General features: G+C 46.4%; 1 protein-coding gene across 4 annotated transcripts in view; it reads right to left on the minus strand.

Moving 5' to 3' along the window:
- The window catches only part of SORL1 (sortilin related receptor 1), a 214140-nt gene that overhangs the window by 55417 nt on the left and 131458 nt on the right, over nt 1-27265 (minus strand). For all 4 annotated transcript variants that reach the window (XM_072729512.1, XM_072729511.1, XM_025999033.2 and 1 more), the window contains exons 13-22: nt 22602-22780; nt 20993-21179; nt 17107-17235; nt 16526-16611; nt 12355-12527; nt 11155-11286; nt 9051-9142; nt 7605-7851; nt 6838-6976; nt 1145-1318 (exon numbers count right to left, since the gene is read on the minus strand). In XM_072729512.1, coding sequence (XP_072585613.1) covers nt 1145-1318; nt 6838-6976; nt 7605-7851; nt 9051-9142; nt 11155-11286; nt 12355-12527; nt 16526-16611; nt 17107-17235; nt 20993-21179; nt 22602-22780 — 1538 coding nt within the window. The remainder of the gene's footprint in view (nt 1-1144; nt 1319-6837; nt 6977-7604; nt 7852-9050; nt 9143-11154; nt 11287-12354; nt 12528-16525; nt 16612-17106; nt 17236-20992; nt 21180-22601; nt 22781-27265) is intronic.

Genomic DNA, 27265 nt, shown 5'->3' on the forward strand with positions numbered 1-27265 from the left:
GTTTTATACATATAGCCATATATATCCACTTTTTCAGCTAAGTAAGTTCCAAAGGATACATAATACTCCTAGGACTTTTTCTACCCACAATGCAAAGGAACAAAAAAATGCTTTGTTCAGTAAACCGAGTCAAGAACACATGATGGCTGGCCTCTTTGTTTTGATCACCAAAAGCATTCCAAAGGAAAATATTAAAAAGTCTTTGTCTAACTTAAGTGTTCACTCTCTTTGTCTCTAAGCAGCTGTAAGATGTCTGGAGCCTGAGAGAATCTCCAGTGTCTAAGGGAAGGGTTATCCTTTCTCCATTTGTATTTCTTATGGAAAAGAAACCACGGGGGTCCTCTGTGTGCTCTCCTGCCCAGGACGGAGAGGTTTCTGCAAGGAGAGAGGCTGTGATTATGAAGCCAATACAATCTAAAGAATAAAAAAAAAAAGCAGGGATGTGGGTGCTTCCTGGAGGGGCTCCCCCCTTCACCTCACTGACAGTCAGGTGAGGCTGGGACTGGGGACGTGGTTGGGGCACAAATCAGAGAGGAAAGAAAGATCAAGACAGGTTTTAAGAGGAAACATTTCAGAATCTATGTCTTTAAATTCAAAGAAAGAGTGGATGATACTGCTTTAGCCACTTGGTCACAGTGAAGAGGAGAGCCTCAGAGCCTGCAACATCGTTTTGAACGTTCTGGACATTTCTGGACTGGCGGGGGGTGGGAGCATCAGGGGAGAACTGCTGGTGAGCCTGGGTGGTGAGCAGTGAAGGAATCCAGTCCCTTCTCCAAGTCAGGTTTGGTCCAAACTTATAGGAAGCAGGTGAAGCTGAGAACCCAGATGTGGGGATGGGTGAGGAGGGCAGACACAGAAAGAGACGAAAAGGGGAGATCGAGGAAGGCCTGTGTTGTCTGACATTAAACCAAAAGCCCAGCTCTCCTGTTTAAATAAACTGCACAGGCCTGTTCCTGATGAGGACTACAGGAGCACAGGCCTCAGAGCCTGGGCCAGGATGTCACCAAGTACCTGGTGGGTTTTAGGTTGATCTAGAGCATTCCATGTTACCCAAACACATGGGGAACAGAGAGCATGGGGAGAGGGGATGGAAGAAGAAGGGAAGGGGGCCTGTGGTGGAAAAGACGATGGGGATGGGACGCACCTTCTTTGATGCAGGTATGGTTCTCCTGCTGGTAGCCCCGGGGGCACTCACACATCAGGTCACCAGATGGCAGAATGCTGCTGGCCACGCCATCTGGACACCGGCAGCTCTTACTGTTGTTGGCCTTGGGCAGACACAGCAGGCTGCAGGGCCTGGGCACGCAGGCATTGCTTCCTGGGGAGGAGACAAATACGGCCACGTCCGGGTGAGTCCACACCAAGGAGACCCCGAACCGGGGCCTGAGATTCAAGACCACCTCCTAATCTTCAGAAACGACGGCGTGAAGCTCGGAGAGAGAAACACGGGGTGGCGGGCGCTGCACTGTGCCACCTCTCTCTGCTCAGAGCCCTGAGTGAGACCACGATACTGGGGGGGGGGGGGGGGGCTTCATCAGATGGCCCTGGAACCAGGCCAGGTATCGGCCCTTCCTCCTTGGGGACTCGGAACTGGGCTCCAAAACCTGTGCAGGTCAGAGCTGGGCAGAAACAAACTCCAGAGGGTGAGTCGGGAGAATACAGCAGACATCTGGAGCGGAGGAAAGGACAAGACCAGGGTCCCGGGGGGGGGGGGGAAAGGGACAGAGAGCCAGAGAAGGGGCGGCCTGGCCATTCCCGGCACCAGTCTCCATCAGGCTAGCCTATGTTTTCCATCTCTGTGTCCCTCACAGTCTCCCTTTATGCTTTTATTAGCTCTTTTTACTTGAGTTAGCGTGAGTGGGTTTCTGCTCCTATGACCCAAAAGCCCTTCATTAAAACCACACACCTGAATAATGCCGGGGCCGGATAAACATCCCGGGCTCTGTGGGCCACGTGCAGATGCCGAGCTGAACAAGGACCCAACCACAGGGCCCTCCCTGGCCTCGGCACTACCTGTCCTGTCCTGCAATAAACCCACACAAGGACTAGTAAATATGGGCCTGTCCCTTTCTCCAATCTTGTCTTGGGTTCGGCTTTCCAAAGAGAGGGCCAGATAAAAGTCCATAAAATCCTTCACTGTACTCTGGAGGGAGAACCTTTGTGGGTGAACGGTGATGGAAAAGGTATTTTCTTATGCCCCACATCTTTCCAAGGAGGAGGGGAGAGGATGCATAAAGCACTTCGTAACAGCTAGAAATAACAACTATCAAGCAACATAAAAGCCACATAAATTACGAAATGTGTGCTCGTTCTTTTGGCTGTGATTACTCATCATCAAAATTGAGGAAAATAAATACAAATGCTTTGATAAAAACTCAGCCGATGGTGGTTCTTCAGTGGTGCCATCTCACGGCATCTCCACTGCCCAGAATCCCATCCAAGCAATCTGTTTCCATCCAGCCAAGATTTTTGCTATGTCATGCCTATACCGGCCTGCTGGTGGGAAAACAGGGTTCATTAGCAACCATCAGTATTGATGCAACCATCAGCTACTACCCTCAGTAGCTTTGGATGCATTGGTACTTCATCAGTATTTAACTGGCATACATATATGCCCCTTGGCAGGGGCATCTGGGTGGCTCAGTTGGTGAAGCATCTAACTCTTGATTTCAAGCCCAGGTTGTGATATAAGGATCATAAGATGGAGCCCCGCGTCGGGCTCCATTCTCAGCGCGAAGTCTGCTTGGGATTCTCTCTCCCTCTGCCCCTCTTCCAGCTCGCTTGTGTGGATGCTCGTGCACTCTCTCTCTTTAAAATAAATAAAATATTTAAAAAAATAAAAATAAAAATTGCAATGACATAGCAGCAAGTGTTCCTTTGATGCTAAGGACCTGAGAGCATGAAGCATTACGAACAGAGGAAGTACACACACCCACAGAGGAGAATCCGTACGATGAAACATTCCAAAGGAGTCTACAAATAATTCAATCCAACTCTGAAGGTAGCATTACCATAGTAAAATAACCAGCTGACAGAAGCAGAAATGCCAGAAATCAATTCACCCCTATCTGTTCCATGGGTAGAGATTGGTCCTTTTTTGAAAGACATATGCCCTAGGCTACAGGGAGGAACACAGAGCTGCCGCTAATGAAAAACAACGCCAAGAGGATCTGGAACATGTTCTTTGTATTCAAAGGACAACATATCACTTAATGTTCCAAGAAATTGAACAAGAACAGAATATTTGAACAATACTCAATGACGGGATGATAATTCCATGTGGGCTAGGCCTGGTAAAATAACATGACTAACATTTTCACATATGGAGCAAATGTTCCTACCCAAAGAAGTGAGAGCCAGGGATATGGAACCCAAAATGAGGTGCAGTATTTCAGGAAGCTGGTCTAGACAGAGATGTATATAGTCTGAGAGGCAGTATCTAAGGGCAAACCCCAAACCAGGCAGATTGAGTCACTGACCCCAAGAGGTAGGCAGGGCAGGTGCATGTGGGGTGCTACAAAGCCACAATACGTCACAGAGAACCTGGGAGAGCTTGGAAGGAGCATTTAGCAGAATTCACCAGAACATAGCCACAGACTCTTTATAAAGGATGCTGCAGTCTCGTGTGGGTAAGGCAGGCAGACATGAAGAGTGGACAAATGACAGTCATCACCTCCAAAGATGTCCCATTTAAAGATCAAACAGCTGCACGGTGTCTTCATTGGGCAGATTCAGAAACACATTCAGATTTCCTCTTTGGAAGATTCCTCCAGAACCAGCTGAAGAGCCAGAAATGCTATTATCTTGCTTAATTATCTACATGCTTGACAATTTTCAAAATCAAATCCACCCCACAGGATAAGTATTTGCCTTCGTTGTAGATATTTAAAAGCTTTAGCTTACTGCAGACTCTGAAGGACAATCCCCAGAGCTCCAAAATATTTTAATCCATTGCAACCCCAAGTGGATAAATCATCAGCCATGCAAAATAAGCTCTTCAAAGAAAAAGCACTCTTGATGAAGAATAAATCCCAGTAACACTACATAAAAATCAACCAGACATATAGATTAAGACAGGCGTCTGTTCTTATAACCAAATAACTGCAACGGACATATGTTCCAAATGAACAAAACTGTTATCACAAACAAAAGAATCGATCAACATCTAGTACTTCTGTATCACTGTCACACACCAGGGCAGTGCTATGCCAACAACAGATGACAAAGGGAGCAGAGCCTGTTTCGTGGAAGTCAATATGGCCATGGTTCAAATTCTTACCACTTTCTAAACATCCGCTGTAGAAACACAAACCTGACTTTCACGTCCTCATCTAGAAAATGGAAATATGAACAGTACACATGGATTTTGCAAAGGTTAACTGAGGTTATCCAAGCCCACAAAGCACATCGGTGTGGTGCTTGCGACACAGTAATCCCTTAATAAATACAGGTTTTATTTGTATTATTACCTTACACTTGGTGAACGGGCAGTCCTACATGTGTTAGGAGCAGATGCCAAAAATAATAATTGACTGGCATCAGGCTTGGCCGATAGGCATCATGAATTTGTAAAACAGAGTCCCAAAAGAGCAAGCAGGTTACAGCAAACAAGTTCAAGGCCAAGAAGTACCTGCAGCATACAGGTGGTGCTAGCAACCAGATGCCATTTCAAAAGTGTTCAGTTAACCCAACCTTGCTCATCTGAGAGGTCACAGACTTGCTTCTCTGGCCCTGCATCTGTGGGGGGGAGCTCAGCTGCAAGGATCCTGCTCACACAAAGGAGAAAAAGAGAATCCCAAAGGCCAATGGAGGAACGGAGGAAGGAGCAAAGAGAGCTGTGGCTGGAGGTGATGCTACACAGTCCTGGATCTCTGTTCTACCCACCGGCACACGTCTCCTCCATCCAGACCCCAACCAGACTCCCAGAATTACTTCGGATGGTTTAAGTGAAGGTGACTCTTTTGATGCATGAAGGAGACTACATGTGCATGTGCTGCTTAGACCACAGACTATCCCTCCTACTGCTCCCCAGGACCCAGCTGTGACTAGACATCAGCTAGAATGGAGCAGGTGACCAGCCAAGACTGGAGAGGGGGAGACCAAGGATCACTGGGCCACCTGAACTTGGTGTTTCAGGAATTGTCATGTGCTCACCACACACATGCTTATAAGCACTTGTCAAAAGGAAGACCTACTTTCTGGACTGAGCGCTAACTCAAAGAAATGCTGATGATTCAACTCGGCTTGCTAGGGACACCCATCAGCAGGGCTGGGGGTCCTCCATCAAACAAAGGCCCTGACTCTCAGCCCCTGGACATGTGAAGCAGGAGTCCTTCATCTCCCTATTTTATTTTTTTTAAGATTTTATTTATTTATTCATGAGAGACACAGAGAGAGAGGCAGAGACATAGGCAGAGAGAGAAGCAGACACTCTATGGGGAGCCTGATGCAGGACTCGATCCCAGGACCCTGGGATCACACCCTGAGCTGAAGGTAAATGCTCAACCCTTTGAGCCACCCAGGGGCGCCCTCCCTATTTTAAAACAGGCATCTCCTCTAAGAAGAATGTGACTCCTTGGTTTAGTGGCAGAGCTGGAAGAAAAGCCCAGCTCCTAAACTAGCGAGGGACCTTTGAGAGAGCTAATTCACCTCTGAGATGCCGTTCCTTAATCTATGAACCACAGATCATAATGCCAGCCCTGCCCATATCACAGATCCATTGCAAAGACCTAACAATAATACAGACTTACATTTCTAACATTCTTTACCATTTTGTAAGGATGCTGCCAATGCTATCTTCATTGGTTCCCCCCAAAATAATGATGGTATCTATAACGTATTATTTCCCTCAATCTCTCAGCCCAGCGTCAGCCAAAACCCACAAAACAGCATCAACATTCTAGTTCAAAACAGGAAACCTAGCAGTTTGTCAATAAAGGCGAGTCAGCAGACCCAGGATGCTATTTAATCCTGCTGAGATAAACAGGGTGCTTCTTAAAGGGGCTATTCTTCCGGGAGCATCCTGCTGTCTCTCCTGTAGAACCAACAGTGTGGGTGACACACAGAGGGAAAAGGGCAGGAAGTGAGCAAGGAGGCTTTCAGCTGAATAAATAGTCTAGGCCTCCAGGACCGGTGGGTCACAAGGCTTGGAGCACCTCTTGAAGCCTCACTCAACAATCTTCAAGACAGCTACTGTCTATACCAACTGGCACCTGGTCCCTTTTCATGACCTCTTTCAACAAACACCGAGCCCTACTAAGTGCTAGGCAGCAGCAAAACTGTTGAGAGGGGGGGGAAAAAGACCCAATATCCTTCTTCATGGGGTTTAGGAGACTCAGGTGGAGACACATTAAGTAATGCATCACATAACTACACCTCGCATTACAAGGGAGTTAGGTGCTCGATGAGCAACAGGTCACCAGGGCAACCAGAGGACAAGATGGGACTCCCGCCGGGAGGCAGCAATTGCCAGCGCACCCAGCACAGCACCCAGCACAGCGCTGCTCCCTGTAAGGTTGCCAAATGGGGATGAAGCACATGCTGGAACTCTCCAGCTGCAGCAGAAGCCACACCACCAATCAGTCAGGGGCCAAAGGCAGGAGGAGGGTATAATTACCCACCAAGTATCACACTCTAGGCAGGCGAAAACATGCTGTCTTCCAGCTGTTTGTGTACCATTAGAAAAGAAATTAAGATGTCATTAGGCAGAAATTAAATAATGTGCATGTTGTCGTGAGAATAAAGATGCAAGCTGCCAGCCCCGCCTGAGCAGCGATTGCCCACACCCAGCCCCTTCTTAGAGACCAGCTCGAGAAAGAGGAAGCAGGGAATGCTTACCAGTTGTCTTGCCCTTGTAGAAAATCTTCATGTCCATCAGCCCCGTGAGCTCACTCTTGAGAACCGCCATCTGGGACCCGCTGAATTTGGAAGCTCGGAAGATGCTGAGCTGTGACCAGTCATCCCAGTAGATTTCATTCTAGAAAGAAAACCTTTGCTCATCGGTCCAGCTCCAAGGTCTCCGATTCTAGACCCTCAGTAAGAACGAGGGGCCACCCATATGAAGGACACCTAACATTCATGGGGGAATGATCACCCCATCATCAAGATTTCACTGAAATGCAAAGCAGTGGTTTTATCCAGACCTCACCAAAGAGTCACACTGAAGGAACTGCCCAATGGAAACTATGTGATAAGCGTTCGAGTTTGACCACAGCCCGACCCTTTGGTTTGAAATCTGCTTCCCAACGTCAAGAAAAACCAACTGTTCTGTTCTCTAGAGTCAAAGCGGTAGTGCCAAGTAACACAGATGGTACGGAGCTCATCTGAGGTCATCAGGGCACGAGGTGAGCATGAGATGGAGACCCCAAGCCACAACGACCAGCACTCAGGGGCAAACAGGGATTTTCCTGTGAAACCACCTCAACCCTTAGCCTTCTGAACTGTGAGCAGTGAGCAGCCCGGACTCCTGGCAACTCTGTCTGACATCCATCTGTAAATGAGCTGATTTTCTAGAAGTCGGACAAGCATCCCTGCAACAACCCAAGACAGCAGCTCTGCACCTGCTCTAATGGACTGTCCAAAGCAGGGAGCAAAGAAAGCCCCACCTTAAAGACAGCAATGGCGTAGGGGTGGGGGAGGTTGTCCAGGACAATCGAGCGCCGCTGGCCATCAAAAGTGATCCGCTCAATGCAGTCCAGGTAGGCGTCCGTCCAGTAGATCCACTGGTCATCCACAGAGATGCCATTGGGCCACTTCACATCCTCTGACACGAGACGATGGACGGCAGAACCATCCATGTTGCTCCGATAAATTCCAGGCTTCAGGTCCCCCCAGTCGGTCCAGAACATCACCCTGGTCAAAGCCGGGAAAGAACGCACATCACGTCAGACCTCAGGTAACGGGAGCCAGATACTACCCCAATGAGGTAAGAAGCCTCTCTAGCAGTTAGTTCAGCAGGATTATTATTATAAGCTGTAATTATAATACTTAAAGCCACCAAATTTCTTGCCCCAAAATTCCTTTCCTGGAATTTTTCTACAGATATAATCAAGTTATGTGAAGACAATGTACAGAGACGTTCATCACAGCATTGTTCATACCAGCAAAAAAATATGTATGTATTACGTGTAGAGACACAACACACACTTTTAGGTGGACAGAGAAAGTGATAGATTCTGGTACATACAAAAGAATATTATGATGCCTGAAAATCTCTAAGTGCTCACGTGAAAACAGCATCTTCAAGCCACGCAAAACGTTTTGAAAATGTGCAAAACAGTAAATATCCTACGATTCTATCTGATGCAGGAGTGTGCCTGTGTGTTTTAAGGCTATGTGCTTGCACGTGGGTAAAAAAGAACTCTGAATGATACACGGCAAACTAACCCTGACTACCCCTAGGAAGTGTGGGGGAGAAGGGTTAAGAGTGAGAAAGGAAAGGAGGGAACAAATATTTTTCATACCATAGACTTCTTTTCTCTTAATATTTTAAATCAAGTACATATATTTTTTTCTCTTAAAAAACAGATCTAATTCTCAATCATAAATACTAGAAGGATAGAACGCCTAATCCAGAATTTTCTTTCAGCTATGTTTCCTTAAGTTAAGAAATTAATAAAAAGCACCTTTGCATTTCCCAGGGGCATATGAATTGCTTGCAAGAAACTCCGCCCCAAGCTGGGGCGGGAGGGTAGGGAAGGGATGGAAGGGATTATAAGTTTGCATCATGCATCAAACTCAGGATAAAAAATCCTTGCCATCTCCAACCAGGCCTGACTCGGCTCTATGAAAAGACTTTTAATAATACCTTTCATTGGAGAAACACCCCACAGATGTAAGACATCTGGATGTGGAGAGTCTGATGCTTGCTAACGAAAGGGAATGGAGTTACCCGACAAGATGACTGAGCTCTGGTTTCAAGACTCGAAATCAACAGATTATTTCAACAGCCATCACCAGAAACAAGTTTGTGTCCAGCAGGTTGCACTTCCATGAGAACCTGTCTGCTGCAGCATCCGCCACACGCTGATTACCTCTGGGGCCATACTCACCCATCCTGGGGCAGGAGGACCAGAGCCCTGGGCCGATCAAGCACAGAGGAGTTGACGATCGTGAGTCGGAAGTCACCATCTGGATTAGCTACCTGACAAAAAGAGGAGTGGGGAGGGGCAGGAGGGGAAGCCGAGATGGATCTGAGCTCCCTGGGAAGGCCCCCATCACAGCTTCCTACTGGGCTCCCCCTACAGACCTGGGCCTCTGTGGCTGCCCCATTCCCCTGCAGACTCATCTGGGAAACCTGCCCTGACGTGCAGTCAGAATGAGCTATTCTCTCCTCTGGCTCATTGGACAATGCTCACAGGGTCTGACAGAGGAGCCAGCACTGCCACCTGCACCCAGTTCTGGAGGCAAGACGATAGATCTGCACAAAGTACTCAGTATGTATTATTTATTTAACCCACCTACGTTGCTCCATGCTCCAAAGCAACCAATGGTTCTACACTGTCCACAAAACAAATACACAGTGTCTCAGCTTTACAATTAAGAGTCTCCACAGGCTTTTAATTCTCTCTCCTCCATATTCTCTCTCCTCCACTTTAGCCCCAACAACTTCAGTGAGGCTGGCCATCTCGTGGTTCTCGAAGCCTGACATAGTCCTCCTCGTCCGTCTACCGTCACCATATCCCCTGCGGGGCCTGCCCACTGCTCCACAATCAAATCGTGTCTCTCCCTCGAAACTCCCCTCCGGGCCCAGCTCCTCAGCTCACTCCTCTGACCCGCCTTCATCAACGAGCATCAGAGACTTATCTTACCATTCTGTACTAACAGTACCCGAGCTGTGTGCTGGGAGAGTATGGACAACTTATGCTTGACTGCATCCTTCTAGCACTTGGCAAAGTGCTGACCACACACAATTAAAGAAAGGAGAGAACCAAAATAACAAGACCACCGACGTACTACTCAGTATGTGCCTGGCACTGTCTTTTCACTCATTTCTCCCAACCGCACTGTGAGATGGACACTAGTGATCCTCTCCTCGGGCTCAGCTCAGATGCCACATCCTCAGGGCCTTCCCACCCAGCTGTGTAATGCTGCCCCACCCCAAAGCCACATGATCACACCATCCTGCTGGACGTTCTCTGCAGGACTCATCACTGTTAGAACTGATGGATTTATGTCTTCATTAGTTTCCTTTCTCCACTAACATCTCATCTTTAGCAGAATAGGAGCCTGGGTATCTCACCTACTGCTGTATCCTCACAGCCTCCAACCATACCTGGCACGTACCATGCCAGAAAAAGCACCCGTTGAATGACAGGGTGGATAAATGAACCTCTGTCTCAGAGATGCAGAAACTTGCCTGGCTTCCTTAGCTACCAGAATGAAGACGGAACCCAGGTCTGGCTCTTAACTTTGTGGCTTTTGGCTTACAACTCCTCCAGACTCTCTGTGCCTCCTTGCTTCTACTGAAATTTCCACATGACCAACACCCCGGGCCTCCACATAGTCAGTACAGAGAGGGGCGAAGACAATGCCCCAGGGCCTCAGTAGTGACTTCCAGGAGTTGAGTGTGCCTATAAGACCACGACTTTGGTGTTGGAGAGGCCCTTTCTTACCCTCACATCACCTTGGATAGCTAAGGTGCAAATAAATTAACAGGGTTGTTGTGAGAACCAAATCAAGTAAATTCAACCAAAGTGGTTCCAACTGGGCTTGGCACGAAGGAAGTGCTCGCTGTCATCAATCATCATGATTATGACCATGATATGGTCTTAATTACTCTAATCGACTACAATAATACTACAGCGTGGATAATACAGGACTCTAATAATGCTATGGTGTTATATAATTATCATTATTGTTACTAGCACACGCTCTGGCTAGCCAAAATAGCACCATTCAGGGCATCTTAATGGAATCTCTGTTTGATGGGTGCAGGCATCCTGTTTTCACGTGGGACTTTTGGGGCAATGCCCAATAATTCTGAAACTATCCGCCTTTTCTTCCTTTCCCAGAGGCTCACCTGGTCCATTCTCTGGAATTCTCAAAGGATTTCTAGAGAAGCCTGGCACGCTGGCTCCTCCCACTGTGTCAAACCTGGCTCAAGGCCCAGATGCTGCCCCCTACTCAATTAAGGACAGGATGGAATACACGTACCTCAATCTTTTTAAAGCCAGAATCTACCCAATACAGTAACTGGCTGAGGGGTTCAAAAGCCAAGGCTTCTACGGTCTCCAGGCCAGAATTGATGATCACTTCTTGCCCTGTACTCCCATTCAAACAGAGGCGCTATGGAGACAGGGGAGGGGAGAGAAAAGGTTGTGAGTGCTCAAATGACCTCGTGCCAACTCGGTCCCATGGATGGCCACCCTTTACTCCACTGGCTTTGACAGCCAAGGAATGAGATGTCTTTTATCAGTAAACTTTCCACATGAGCGAAGCCGGCTTCTAATAAAAGCTTTTCTAAAATATATTATGGCTTCCTGTTTCAAGCAGAATACCTAAACAGAACCTAATCATTGATATTACTCTGCATTTTCATTACAAACACTGGTTACCGAATGATGCTGTGTCCCAGTAATGAGGTCGGAGATTACTGACAAGCACGAGTCTGTTTGCTTTGAAAATAAATGGAACCAGACTGCTGTTATTTTTAAGTTCTTGTGGCAGCTTTTATAGGCTCCTCTCCCTCGGGAGGCTCCTGGCCATCAGGTGCTGTCTGGGACAGCTGCACGGTGCAGTCGCTGCCAGGCCCTGGAAAACCCAGGCACTGTATAATTTCTCTTGGGTAGGAAGTCCAGATAAAACTTGTTAGAATTGCTTTTCTAAAAAGGATTAAATAGGCAATGAATAAAGATCAAATAGCTCTCCTTTAAAATGCATGGGCTGGAGTCTATGGCTATCTATCTGGCCTGTGTGGGGATCTTTACAGCTCACTTCCTGGTTCTTGACTGTGTTCAAAATAGCTGAAATGGATAATTACGTGAACTGCGGGTAAGTCAAGTGTTACTGTATCATGGCTTGGGAAGAAGGACACTTCAGAGGCAGCTGCTGTGATAGTGACTCAGAATCCTACACTCTGAGACCTCAAATCTTCCCAGCAGGAAAAGTGAGGCCTCCTTTATAAGCCAGACTGAAGATCTAGGGCTCCTTCTGTCCTTCCCACAGGGACAGAGGGAGGCAGGGCAAGAAAATACTAAAACAGAAGAATGAAAAGTGTCACCTGTCAGCCCTGAAAACAGTCATGACTTCAAACCTCTAATAACCCATTTCCCGAGACCGTCCTGAAGGAAGCTTATCGGGATCGGGAGGTCACAAGGCATGGGCCCCCCACAAGCAGACCAAGGGTGGACGCACCTGGATGATGTCCAAGGCCAGGTCCGACCAATATAAGCAGTTGTGCTCATAGTCAAAATCCAGAGCCACCGCTGCCCGCAAGCCGGTGAGAGGCAACTGCTCGGTGGCTCCTGAGGCCAGGTCATAGCGGTGGATGGACCTCCGCATGGCGTACAGGATGAATTCATTCTCCTCTGCAGAGACACAGACAATGACAGAGAAGATGGGCCTGGGGGACGCCGAGGAGGTTGCTAGCACGTCTCACCTATTTTCCCCTCACGCATACACCTCAGGGCCATTGGCACACATCGTATAGATCAGGTGGCACAGCGCAGGCATCAAGATTTCGAAGGTGGGTAAAATGAAATCCCGTTTCCGCCTTAAGGAGCAAGGTCACTCCAACTCCCGTAAATCTGTTTGCTCATCTGCAAGCTGTCCTGTTACATTTGTTTTGTTCACTTAGATGCCCCAGTCATGTCCAACATCCATGCTCCTGAGCTCGGCCCAGGAGTCTTTAGAGTCACACGTGACGAAATAATTACCCCACTCAGCATGTTCTCACTTGTCCCATGACTGTATCACATGGCACCGTAATCATGTTGACCAGAGACCCCTGGTCCCTGAAGACTTGCAGCTAATCTGGATGTTCACCCATCCGATATTATTCGCAATGACACACAGCAATTCTATCAACCTATTATATTTTCAAAACAGCAACAATAACCTTTGTTCTCGGATACTTACAAAGCGTTTCCCAACATCATCATCACAAAGACTCTATTTCATCTTAAATACTATAAACGTGCATACTACGTGCCAGGCATCGTTTCACTGGTATAATGACTGCATAATGGAAGAACCACTATTAAGTCAATTTTACAAATGAGAGCACAGAGGTTAATGCGCTCAAGGTCACACAACTGGTAAGAGGTGGAATCAAGGCTTGAACTCGGCAGTCTGAATCCAGAATCTGCGTTTCACCCACTACATGATGCTGCCTGCCACGATGCATTTGTTAAACATTGTCGTTTTTCAAGATGCAGAAATAGAGGCCCCGGGGGCTTAAGGAGACTTAATGTCAACGAGTAACTGGGAGAGCTGGTGCACCCTCTCTTCCACTTAGGGAGCAGGATGGAAAGCATCCAGATTCTTCCATAGTGGTGGAGACAGGCGACACACCTGAATCCATGTCCAAGGGTCCACTTGCCAATGTGTTGCAGATGGGATCTGAATCCCTCTGCTGCACACCTGCACAGTGACTGTTTCTCTCTTTCTTCCTCATTCCCTCATTCGGTGAGATCCCAGGGACTAGCTACCCACTCTGCATAGGCTTCAACAGAGAGAATGCACCAAAAAATAAATCTATATGCAATTTTTTAAAAAAAGATTTTACTTATTTGAGAAAGAAAGAGAGAACAAGCTGGGGAAAGGTGAAGAGGGAGAAACAGGCTCCCTGCTGAGCAGAGAGCCCAATGGAGGGCTTGGTTCCAGAACTTTAGGATCACGACCTAAGCCAAAGGCAGACACTTAACCGACTGAGCCACCCAGGCGCCCCTACCTACAATGTTTAATAAAAGTAAATTTGTGGGGATCCCTGGGTGGCGCAGCGGTTTGGCGCCTGCCTTTGGCCCAGGGCGCGATCCTGGGGACCCGGGATCGAGTCCCACACCGGGCTCCCGGTGCATGGAGCCTGCTTCTCCCTCTGCCTGTGTCTCTGCCTCTCTCTCTCTCTGTGACTATCATAAATAAATACATTTTTAAAAATTTTTTTAAAAAAGTAAATTTGTGTTCTTTTTCTTTGGTTTCACTTCATTTCAAAAGTATCTAAGCCACCACCACATGGTAACTGATCTCTTCTGGTTTTCAAAAGAAGTTTCCCACTGTGCTTCCCAGTGAAGAGGATCCTTACGATGAAAGCTGCCAAGCCTGTAAGTGACACAGAAACCAAGGACTCTCGTCAAAGCTGCCGTGGAGAGCCACGGAGGATACACTCACGCAGCAAGCCTCCCACCCCTCGTTTCTAACATCTGCAAACCCCAATCTGCAGCTTCAGTTTTTCTTCTCACCACCCGATGCCCTTATAGCAGAGCCTGAGTCCAGAAATACTTGCCTTAGGATTAGGTCCAGAGGAAACTTCTGCTTTTCTGTGCTCAATGATTAACTTAGATAAGAAACAGAGAGGCACCTGGGTGCTCAGTGGTTGAGCATCTGCCTTTGGCTCAGGGCGTGGCTTTGGGGTCCTGGGATCAGGTCCTGCATCATCGGGCTCCCTGGGGAGCCCACTTCTCCCTCTGCCCGTGTCTCTGTCTCTGTGTGTCTCTCAGGAATAATTTTTTTTTTTAAAAGGAAAGGAACAGAATTCTTAGCCAATTCCAGTCATACCTGAGAACAGCCTGAACATCTGTGTTATTTTATAGTAATCATAAAGAAAGAATGACTTCATCTTTAAAAATCCTTCCAGGTGGGGTGCTTGGGTAGCTCAGTCAGGTTAAGTGTCTCTGCCTTTGGCTAAAATCATAATCCCGAGGTCCTGGGATTGAGTCCCCATACGGGGCTCCCTGCTTAGTGGGGAGTCTGCTTCTCCCTCTGCCTCTGCCCCTCCCCTGCTCATGCTTTCTCTCTCTCTTAAATAAATAAAATCTTTTTAAAAATTCTTCCAGATGACCTCCTCTTTGCAAAGATGCTATGGTTCCCATCAGCCCTGGGAAACCATCCTTTCCTTTTGTGGTACGCCCCTGCCTTTTGTGCCAGGCATTTTCTTTTTCTTTTTTACATTTAGAAGGTGGGCCTACACTACAAATGTGATTTTTCCACTTTGTTCCCTATTCTCTTTTTCTCCTCAGAAAAGAAAATAGCTCTCCTCCCAGTTTAGATGGCTTTAAACAAACTGTTTTGTCCCTCACTGGATTATCTTCAGAAATGTTTATTGCAAAAGTATGTACTCCAGCCCTTAAGAGCAATCACTCAAACCCTACTCACCCAAACCCTCATCAATAACAGCTCTTGTGAGGAGCGTATTTGAATATTATCTGCTCATTTGCGAGAATCTGCTGAAGCCGCGTTCTTTTGAAGTCTCCACAGTGAGGGATGTTAATTACTCTGGTAATGATGGAAGATTAAATTAAGGAACTAATGAGCTTAGCATGAAAAACACAGGGGCGAGCTGGCAAGCAGGAGAGAACGAGGGGGGTGCTCTGCAGAGGAACACGCACTTCTCATGATCCAGCAGGCACTGATTGCTGTTCCATCAGACACCCCCGCCAGGTCAGCTCCAGCCATCTACCTCAGGAAGGGCTCCCAGGAAACAAGGGAGCTCTGCACGAATAAGCAGTAGAAACAGCAGGAAAGGAAAGGTGGCTAAGAGATTAACTATTTGCGAGGGTCTCCTCATTTTGAGGCTAGACTGCAAATAACACACCACCTGCGCCATCACCCATCAATTTAAAGCATGTGTGGACCACACTATCCCTTTACAGCCTGTGTACTCCAAAGTTTTTCCTAATGAGCATAACTAATGATCACCTAAAATGATGGGAATGACACTCCTCTGCCACTTGGGTCATGTCCAGGGAAGAGCATGGGTCTGAAGAGTCTGAATTTGAGCTGTCTCTTAACAGATGTATGACCTGCAATAGGCTGACTAACCCTTTCCTTTGAACATGCCTCTTTATTTAAAAAAAAAAAAAAAGAAAAAGGAGCTCATTACAGGATCTGCTCCACTGGGTCGTGATAAGGATTACAATGAGAACACGTGGAAAAATACATTAAAATGTGTGAAGTTCCACTGAAGTACTTGCTATTATTATTACTATAAAAATTAAGATAGACCACTTAGTGAATTCCCCAAAAGCCACGAGTCTCTTTATATTCAACTCAGACAAACAGATCAAGGAACATGCAAAAGCCCCCCACCCCCACCATGCCTAAGATGTAAGACATGCAGAATAAACACTTCAACGAATAAAAGGGATTTTCCTCAAAAAATACTTCCCATTCCTATAAAAGCCCAAGGCTATAAATAAATTTGGCTTTGATTTCCCCAAGTTTAGGGAAAAAGGGAAGTTCAGTGCTGCTTGTAATTTCCATGTTTCTCCTCCATTGTTAGAAGGGCTGCAAGACTAGACCTGGGTGAAATCATGAGGATGCTAGAGTGAGTATCTCAAGATCTCAAAGGCAAGAAACCACCTCTTACCTGCCAAGGGACACGGGACCAGTTCTCCTTCCAGTCGTGTTTCAACGTCTCCTCCACTGCAAGTGTCCCCAGAAATCTTCCGATAGCTGTCATCCCCCAACCCCAAGAGCAAGAGGTCAGACACAACCAAGAATATAAGTCTCCATAACTGGAAACCTCTTCCTATCCATAGACAGTGGCATCCATCCATTCATTTCCTTACAGAACAAGAAGGATGTGTATTCATTCTGAATTGGTCCTGCTTATGGTTACGTTGGGCAGCCCACACCATTGGGAAGGCTGCCCTGGCCAAGAGTTTACATAAATATCTCTTCAACGAACTCCTATAAAGATGTATCCTTGCCAAATTCTATGACTTAGCCCATAGTGAGAGCTGCAGCGAATTTCACAGATTTGCATGGGGTTTTTTTCTGGAGTAGCAGAGTTTGCATACTAATGCTAAATACTGCCCAAGCTCCCTAAGAGATGCTAGCTTGGATCCAAGCACCTGGAGTATGAAAGGAACCCAAGAGGCCCTCTCTGTTCTCAAACCCAGGGTAGACCCCTCGTGTCCCGCGCATGGCGACCATTGTGAGACATACCCTCTTGTTCTCCTGTAAGTAGAACCCACAGGACAAGGCATAGGAGGAGCGTAGGACTTCCCAGAAAACTCAGGATCCGGAACACAAACCTCTAAGAAGAAATCTTCACTCATCTTGAAGCCAAAGTCACTAAAAAAGGCAATTGGGGTCCGTGAGGGCCGTTAAATACTTCAGGCATGTCAATACCAACCCTTGTGACATCTCCCAGACTGCCTATCACTTTATTGTAAGCTACTTCCTTTGTCCCTTTAAAGAATACCCACCTGGGCAGCCCGGGTGGCTCAGCGATTTAGCGCCACTTTCAGCCCAGGGCCTGATCCTAGAGACCCGGGATCGAGTCCCACGTCAGGCTTCCTGCATGGGGCCTGCTTCTCCCTCTGCCTGTGTCTCTGCCTCTCTCTCTTCTCTCTCTCTTCTCTCTCTCTCTCTCTCTCTCTCTTTCTCTCATGAGTAAATAAATAAGTAAATCTTTAAAAAAAAATAAATACTCACCTTTTTACATTAACACATTTTCAAAAGAAACTTTATACCTGAACCATGACTGGAAAACCACCATCATATGCCAAAACAATACACATCATTACCCCCAAAACAAAACAATATTAATTTTTTTAGCTGGATCCAGTTCCCTCCCCAAGGCTCTGGGTCTGCCGGGTCTTTGTTAAGAGGCATTAGCAAATGTTCAATAGTTACTAGCACCCAGTGATACTTTCTCCTCGATGTGATTAGAAGAACTAAAAGAGGAAATTTCAAAGAATAATCTTTTTCATTAAAGATTCAATGTTATTTAAGACCATGTCCACATACTACCTAAAGTCACCTGGGGTGTCTCATCCTGAACTTAGGGACATAGTGCTTTGGGCCACAAGACCTTCCGCCATTTGGGGGCCACATCTCTGCCAAAACACCCAGCTCCCGGGGCAGAGTCCTGGAGTAAGAAGCAGAGATCTGGGTCTATCCCGACTCCACCCTTCACAGCATGACTTCTCAACAACCCCAAGAAGAGGCAACTGCACTAAGTAATTCCCAAAGCCCTGCCCCGAACTTAAATTGTAACTCAAAGGGATTTTCCACATTGATGTGCTCTACTCAAAAGGCTTCATTTACTCTATTCAGTCCAGCCAATACTTACTTAACACCTTCTCCACAAGAAGTATTAACAGGTACAGGGCTAAGCAGTTTGTGTATTTATTATGTCATAATCCACATTTAGCAATTTGCAGAAATTTTTCAGAAGGCAGAGTTTTATTACTCTACCAAATAGATCTCATTCATTAAATTAGGTCATTTTTACCAAATGGCTGCCTAAAATCTTTTTGGAGGGGTAGGTGGAGCATTAGCTAATTACTTATTTGCCTCCAATGGCAAAGCACCTGTTCTTAGTAAGATTTCTTCAATCTCTAGGTCATGGCCTAATAGGCTGTGAATACACACTGGAGTGCTAAACCCAGCTTCTGAAAGAGACTAGCTCTGAAATCAGGGAACATACGGGCCAGTGGCTGGGCATCCCAGAGAGATCAGAAAGGACTGTCAAAAGCAACCAGACTTTCCGATGTAGTTGTCACTCAGGAACCGAACTAACGCACAGATACTATAAGCTCATGCATTCTCATTTCCCCTCCTGCTGTCCACCTTCAGACCATCTCCCTCCACAAGGCCCCAGTCCAAGGCCACCGAACATTTCCAAGAGCCACACCGTCCAGCCACCCCCTTTCTAGCAGCTACACACACAGATGGCTTGAGTCATCACCCTCATGATCTCATATGGCCTAAAGCCCAACTCTGTGAGGGACAGGGCAGGTGGATTTCTCAATCTTTAAGACTCAGCACCTAGTGATCTCCATGAGTAAGTTGAGGTGAGCATTGGTAGACCAGTGGGAGCCAGGCCTTTGTTCAAAGAAGGCACACCAGCCTCTGGTTTCTGGTGGTGGGGGTTGTTGGTTTGGTAGAAGAGAGGCAGATTTTAGAGAAAAAGCATAGTAGTAGTCATTAAAGAAAAATCCCAAAGAGTTGTTAGATTTTCCTTGCATGTTTCTTATTTCATTTTGTTTTGAAGTAATAATGGGGATCAAGGAAGAGAGAAGAGCACTATAATCTTTTCCACAGAGGACCCCTACAGTCAGGGGGACCTCGGGCCAGCAAAAGCTCTCAGAATAGAATTACAATTTGGGGGTATCTAAGGGAGAACAGAAGGCAGCAAAGGGGCATTGAACCTCTGTGGTTTTGCAACAGAAGGGTCAACGCTGTTATTTTAGAACCACCGAGCTTTCAAAGAAAGTACGTGTCTTGTACTGTCTAAAACCCTGCTGTTCAAAGGATAGGTTTACAGATAAGCAGCACCGGGATCACAGGGAGCCTAGCAGAGCTAGCTAGAGTCAGAACCGGCATGTTAACAAGATCCAAGGTGATTCACGTGCACTCACATTTCAGAAGCCACTGGTCTAGGGCAGGACTTGGCCCGACCTAGAGAGCTGTTCTTGTAAATCAAGCTTTATGGGACCAGAGCCGCACCCATTCACCTGTGGCTGCTTCCGTGCCACCACGAGCAGTTGTGGAGCTGCCAGCAGAGACCATATGGCCTGCAGAGCCTAAAACATTTACTCCTTGGCCCTGTTCCAACCTCTAGACTAGGACATATCAGAGGCCTCTGGCTTTTGTCAAGATAAGTGTGGCTTCCCAAAGCAAACTTTAGGTTTTATGTGCCTCAGCAACTACTGAGAAAGGAGTTACATGCTCTATCTAGTTTGATACTCATGCTCTGTGGATCGTCCTGCCTGGCCTGGAGTGATTCCATGCTCAAAGCTCAAAGGACTGCCTAGGGGCTCCGAGACCCTACATGCTTTACTTCTAGAATTATCTAAAGCCAGGCTCTCATCAAAAGCCTTCAAAGGGGGCATCTGGGTGACTCAGTCGGTTAAGCGTCTGCCTTCAGCTCAAGTCATGATCCTGGGGTCCTGGGATCAAGCCCCGTGTCGGGCTCCCTGCTTGGTGGGGAGTCTGCGTCTCCCTCTCCCCCTGACCCTCCACCTCCCCTCATGCTCTCTCGCACTAATAAATAAATTAAATCTTTAATTTAAAAAAAAAAAAGCCTTCAAAGCCCCTCATCCTGCTCACAGAATAAGGTCTGTACCCCTTCTGCCTCCACCCTTAAGTATCAGCTCAGCTCCATTCCCTGACCTTACTTTATACCTACAAGGCATCCAAGCCAAACTGCCAGGGACTTCCCTGACTCTGCCCCTCCCCATTGCTGCCACATCTCAGAATGCTCCAGTCCACAGACCCAGGAGCTTCCCTGAGGCCCATCTCAAACAGCATGACCTCCAGAAACTTCCGGGTTTGCCAGCAGCAAATCAGTCTCCTCCTTCTTGCCAACAATCACAATAAAAGCACAGAAAGCCCACGCAGCTTTCCCTCTCTGGCTGTGTGATTCGCGCACCCATGGTTTCTTATGCCTCCACCTTTCTCAGCCACATCTTGGGTACTCTGCTTCAAGCCTGTATACATACACTCAAATATGTATGTACTGACATCCCCTCGTTTCTGTAGAACAGGGCTCCTAAGAAAAAGGAGTTACCTACAGTGGAACCTTCAGTGTGTTCCCTTTTGAAGTTGTTCTCATTGAAATAAGTGCCAGAATGATCTATTCCTAAATCAACTGCTGCAGCTTCCCTAGGGTGTGATGCCTCTCCCTCATTTTGGAGCTGTGAGGACTAAATAGAGTGATCTATATAAAAAGTGCTTAGCACATTAAAAAAGGACACTTATTAATAAATACCGACCTCCAATGATTGCCCTTCTTTTCCTCAGGGGGAAGGCTCTAGTCTGTGTGCCACACTGCTGGCTGAGCAAGACCCACCCAGTCCCCAGGCACTGAAGAAGAACCAACCATTCATAGTCCTGCCGGGTGCAGGAGCAGTTGGACACCACCACAGGCCTGTCAAAGTCTTCTCCATTAAAGCATGTTGCGTGCGGTGTCCTCCGTTTGAAAACGGTCTTGTGTCCTAGCAAACACTCATTGCCTCGTTCATCAGACGGCGACCACAGCTTGTAGTCATTCTCTGTGCAGGGAACCCCTGGGGAAAAGGGAAATGCAGCAGGAAGCATGTGAAGGAGCCCCACATGGGGGTTTCCTGTCCCCTTCGGCCTGAGCACCCACGTCTGGCTCGTCCCGCTGTTGCTTGGCAGGCACACAGACTCTCTGGAGCTACGCCAAGCCTCCCATTGGCCTGCTCTGATGCCAGGAAGCACCCATGCCAATGGAAATGGCACCTCCTGAAACACAGCTGTGCTTCTGAGAAAGCTGGGAAGAAGCAAGCCACCTCTGGCACCAACTAAACTCTTGAAATATTCTAGTAGATTCTGCAGTTCCCTCCAGAAATGGGTATCAGAGGTGCTTATCTCCCAGGGAGGCAGGATCAGGCCGGATCCTTGGTAGATGGTGTCGTTCAGGAATATGGTCTCCTGCCTGCTTCCCAGGGGGATGAGGGGAGCACGTGTGGGCACGCCTGGAAGTAATGGCCCCAGAGCAATAGAGAATTCACTGTCATTACTTGGAAGGCACAGAAGCTTTGTGGAAGGAGGCTGAGAAATGGCAAAACAGCCTGGATGATCGCTCCATCCACCCACATTCCCTTGGAATTTAAGTAGAGTGGTTTCTCCAGACATTCCAAAGTATACCTATGTCTACCCTGGGACCCTAAGTCTTTCTTATATGTGTGTCTTCAATCAGATTCCATGCTGCCTAAAACTGATGAACGGCCGTCAACTCCTTGCCATTCCAATCAGCAAGTACTCATTAAACTCTGACTGTAAGGCTCTCAGGCTATTCAGTGGGTGGAAAATACACATGACAGGACAGGTTCTTATTTCCAAGGACCTGATAATCTAGTTGATGGGGAATGATATAAGCAGGGTGACAGACACAAATGTGTGATTCGGGCGTGAAGAGTAGGATGCTTATGCTCTGGACACAGAGAAGAGAAGAGAGAGAGGTCTTCTGGTAGAGATTTAGCAGCCAAGTACATGGATCCTGAAACAGGAAAACGATTTTAAGCAGTAGAAGCTGAATGGGTAACAGAGAGGACCTTTTGGTTCAGTTGGAATGTCATTAGCCAAGGTAGAAGGAGGGGGAGAGAGTGGGGCTGTAGGGGGATGAGGGAGGAAGGAAGATGCTGAGTCACCCCTCTCCCTGCTAGCGGATGCTGACGGGACCCTAGACAGCTGAGAGGATCCTGTATCATCTGGAACACAGCCCCTGACACAGGAATCACTCGCTCAGTCTGCCAAACCAGAACTGCTGACTAGGAAAAATGAGGACACAAAATGACACACGGTCCTACTGGGAACTGCCTGAGTAACAGTCTCTGAATGTCCCGGTCACTGCTTATGTGTGCATCTTCTTCGACAGCTACAGACTCTGTGGGCATGTTGGCTCTAAGCTGAGGCTTTGGGCAGTAAATGTTTCCATGAAAAGGGCCAAGGAGGCAGCGGCTTACCCAAGGCGTCTGTGGCATTGACCTGGAGGATCAGCCAGTTGTGGACATTCTCTTTGTTGGAGCCAAAGATGGTGAAGACAGTGCTCTTCTCGCCAGGTTCTGTGAGAAGCCCATAGACAAAGACTGGCCTCTCGGAGAAGATGAACGTTTTCCAGGTCTCCCCTTCATTGGTACTGTATCTGTGCAAAGACGAGGAAGAGGATCCTTATGGTTAAAGTCTCTAGGGCAAAAGCTTGGTTTCCAGATAACATTCACTAGTGAGAGAAGCCAGGACTCCTTGGAGAAATGGCTGAAGCAGGGAACATTCGAGGTCATGCCAGAAAGCAAGGAAGCGCTCAGAGACCAATGCAATCAGGGCAAAAGGACACAGCGGCCAGCTCGACGACGGAACTCTAGCTGGTCAGTTTGGGAAAATTTGAACATAAGAAGAAAAATGATGGTAACAGGTTATACGCTAAATAAAAATAGGGTAAAGGTCTCTGAATGATCCTAAAAGGATCTCCCAGGGAGGTAGGGTCAGGCCAGATGATGAAGAGAGAAGGGAAGGAGGGGAAACTTTACTTCTATCACAATGCTACCTAATACATGCTGAAAACAATGACAGCAAGAGAAAAATGACCCTCCCATCACCCATACCGTAATAACCGAGCCAGGCAACACGATCACTGGATGCTAAAACCACCAGGTGAAACAGGGCTGCGGACCAGGGTGTCCACATGGTCTAAAACTATCAACTCACAGATGAATCATTCACATTCACTCTGAATGGGGAAATGCAGTTCTACAGCGGACCAGAATCACAGCCGTCACCAGACTCAGCACCAGGAACAATGGGACAATCTGACACTACACGCCTCCTTCCTGGATGAAGCACTGTTGCAAATTTACAAATATCACATCACTTGTGTTATACTCTGTACAACCAGACAAATCCAGCAGGGGCAACATTCTACCTGGCAACTGGTTCCAGATTCTTCCAAAGCAAAACGGGCGGGGGGGGGGGGGGGGGGGGACATGAAAAACTTAACAAACCAACAAAAGAAGGCAGAAGGCTTGTTACATAGAGATTAAGCGGTGTTAACGACCACAGGCAATGTGGAAACCTTGACTGAATCCTGGGTTGAGAGGGAGTGGGGTGGGGAGGCAGGTGTTAAGTATATAAATACAAATATAAATATAAATACAGTGTATAAGGCACACTGAACTCCTGCTAATTCTCTTAGGTTTGATAATGGCATTCTGATTGCATAGGAAAATACCCTTATTTATTGGAGATACAGGTTTTCAATATTTAGCTGGGAGAGGGTATGATGGTTACAACTTTCTTTCAAATGACTCAGCAAAGGACAGACAGATGGACGGAGAGGCAGACAGGATGAACACACAACTGACGGATGTAAAGCAAACTGGCAAAATGTTAGCAACTGATGATTCTGAGTGAACTTATTAGAGTGTTCTTTACTCAATTCCTCCACTTTTTCCTGTGGTCTGACAGATTTTTAAGTTGGAGGGAAAAAAAACCTGTGCAGAGAAAAGTCTCTACAGAGGACTACCTCAGAACCAGAGAACAAGCTCTTGAAAAAAAAAAAATCAGCAGCACTGAAGTAACTGTGCTAATTTTAAATGATCTTTTTGTATTAAAAGGGAGGAAGAGTAGAAGGGGAAAATCTGCCTAACATTTGCTTCATCACCCAGTATGCTGGCGACATGCGTGAGAAACCACTAAGCGCTTCCTTTAGTACCAGAGAACTCTAGGTTCTGTCTCAAACCCCAATGACACACAGAACTTCTTTTTTTCAAGACGCCTGGGCAGTTCAGTGGTTGAGCGTCTGCCTTTCCTCAGGTCGTGACCCTGGGGTCCTAGGATCAAGTCCTGCAGCAGGCTCCCTGCCTATGTCTGCCTATGTCTCTGCCTCTCTCTCTCTCTGCATCTCTCATGAAAAAATAAAGTTAAAAAAAATCTTTAAAAACTTCTTTCACTTTTCCCCTTTTTTTGAGATTTTAGTTTTACTCCCTCAGCATTCTCATACTTGACATAAATCTTTTCACAACATCATGCAATCTAAACACTTCATCCCAAATTGAGGTTACTAAAATAGATACTTCTGCAAGAGGCTGCAGGTTCAACCAGCGGTGGAGGGGTGGGGCTGGGTAGTTGGGGGAGCTACAAGGCAACATCAATAATGAATGGCAGTGAAGACTAAATGACTCCTCCACAAATCTCCCAAAGAGAAGAAATACTCTGGTTGAAACATTTTTGGATGAAGCTAATTTTGAAGCAGATCTGGAGAGAAGTTAACCCGTTCACCTGCATCGTAACAGTGTGACGCGCTAAGGGCCAAGTACCACTTTTAAAGCAAAATGAACCAGCAACATTGGTCCATTATCCAGACAGGACGGGAGCTATCTGTTTGCTCTGTGATGATGCTGGAAGTCCATCTATTTGCATACTGCTTTTCGTTAATTCTATTTAAGAGCTCATCGAACCCCAGATAACCTTAGGAAATGAAGCATCCCATTTCTTGAGAGGTTCCCAGAGGACTCTGGGATGACGCCTGAATGAGACTAAGCAGCAGGTGCATGGCCAAGCACAGCCATGTATTTGAAAATAAACTGTGCATTTAGAAAACAATGCTTTTTCGGAATTTCGGGGAAGGGGCAAGTCACATCACCACTGCAACAAACAGTTTGGGAAACACCTGCTCTGGACCAAGCTCTGATCCCTAGAGGAGGACTGGTTTTGATGACATGAAAATGACTCGAACCTTGCAAGGAAACAAACCTAAGTCATCTCTGTGCTCCTCCAGGCGTGAAAGACCATACAGAGCCCCAGTCTTTAGGATTGGAGGGTTCAAAATGTTCAGATAAAAATACAGACATAAACCCCATGGTCAAAAACTCTCAAGAGGATGGGAAGGCCACTGAATAGAATATACTAAATATAACATAACATAAATATAATCACAGATGCAGTAAGTAAAGGAAGTGCTGATAAGATACTCAACTGAACACAGTGCTGTGTGGCTGTCCAGAGAGCTCCTTGAGGAACTCAGATTGTTAAGCAGCATGTCCACGATGAGAAAAGTGCAAATGCAAAGAAGTGAGGAGCAGCAATAATCTGCTGGTTAATTCTAGCTGAAATTCCTACAGCAGGTGATCCGTAGGAACAGTGGCCAAACAACTTAAACTCAAACAGCCAAATTATAAAAATAAAAAGTGACTCAAATTATAAAAGTAAGTGGTAGATAAGTAGGTCAGTGGGATGGTGCGTTGGTTGCCTGGTAAATTCTACAAGGAATTAGCAAAAAAATTCTATCAACAACTAGAAAGGATCATCCTTCTGATGGTCAATGTATAAATAGTAACAACAGGGCGTTTAAAAAAAAAGCAGAATCAATTTCTATTTTGGTTGTATCTTCATCAAGTAGAATGATGTTCAAGTTAGACAAGGCAGGGAAAAAAAAAACCCAGGGACGTTAAAAGAAAGTGAGTATGAAAGAGAGCACATTCTAGGAAATGGAAAGACATGAATCTCTCAAAGAATCATGGAGAACAGAGAGAGATCTTGAAGCCCTTTAGGAAGATGAAGAAGAAAACACTGGTTTCGAGAATGGAAACAGCTGATCTGATGGATCTTAGAACAGAAGGAAGTCTGTGAGGGCTGGGACTCACGTGGTTTCACACGCAAGTCACAACAAACTAATCCTATTTTCCTTTTCTCATGGTAATCCTTGATTGGAAGGAGGAGGTAATGATACACAACATTTTTTCTTCCTAAGCATCTATCTCTGCAGGCCACACAGCTAGATAAAAATTTACTGCTGGTGAATCAAATCCCAAGCGTGCTGATTACTGACATATGATATGACCTCAATCCAAAATGAGACCTCTGGTTCCCACAGAGCTCAACACATTAGTCAAGGATATGCATGACAATATGGAAGGTCAGTCTATCAGATTTGCAAAGCATACAAGGCTAATTGTACTGATAATGCAATTAATGCCAAAACAGGATTCAAAACACTTTTATGATATCAAAAGGAGAAGCAAAAATGAGAATAAAGTCCTACCCGTTGTTTCAAAAACCTACCTGCTCAGTTACAGGATGAAGAAAATATTGAGAAATTCATAGGAAAACACTCATAAGAAAAGGCTCTCTTATGTTTTGTAGCTTAACTGAACTTTATCTACTGATAGAAGTTACAGCAGAGATAGAATCTCAAAAAAAAAAAAAAAGGTGAGTAAAAGAAGCCAGATACAAACACAGGAAGTTCTAGAATAAGCCGAACTAACCCACAGTGGTAAAAATATAACCAGACCATCAGCTGCCTCTAACTGGGGTGGAGCAGGGGCAGTGGTATTGGCAGGGAAGGGGCAGGTAGGTATTTTCTGGGGGGATGGACATTCTCGGCATCCTGAACTGATTCAGCGGCGTATTTACAATCTAAGCATCTCATGGTGTGTAAATGGGGATCTCCATTTTTAAAAAATAATTTGAAAATAAAAAAAGATGAAAAAAAAATTTGGCAGAAGCTAAAAAGTTGGGGAGGCTGTCAAAAGTGTGAGCACAGTGTTGGATGTCCTCTAACAGGAACTGAGCATCTCGAGCCCTGTCGGTGTTAATCCCTGTACGTCGGGGTCAGCTGCCGGGGTCAGATCTGGGC

The sequence above is a fragment of the Vulpes vulpes genome, chromosome 12 (genome assembly GCF_048418805.1).
Source record: "Vulpes vulpes isolate BD-2025 chromosome 12, VulVul3, whole genome shotgun sequence".
In the NCBI taxonomy this organism is placed as follows: domain Eukaryota; kingdom Metazoa; phylum Chordata; class Mammalia; order Carnivora; family Canidae; genus Vulpes; species Vulpes vulpes.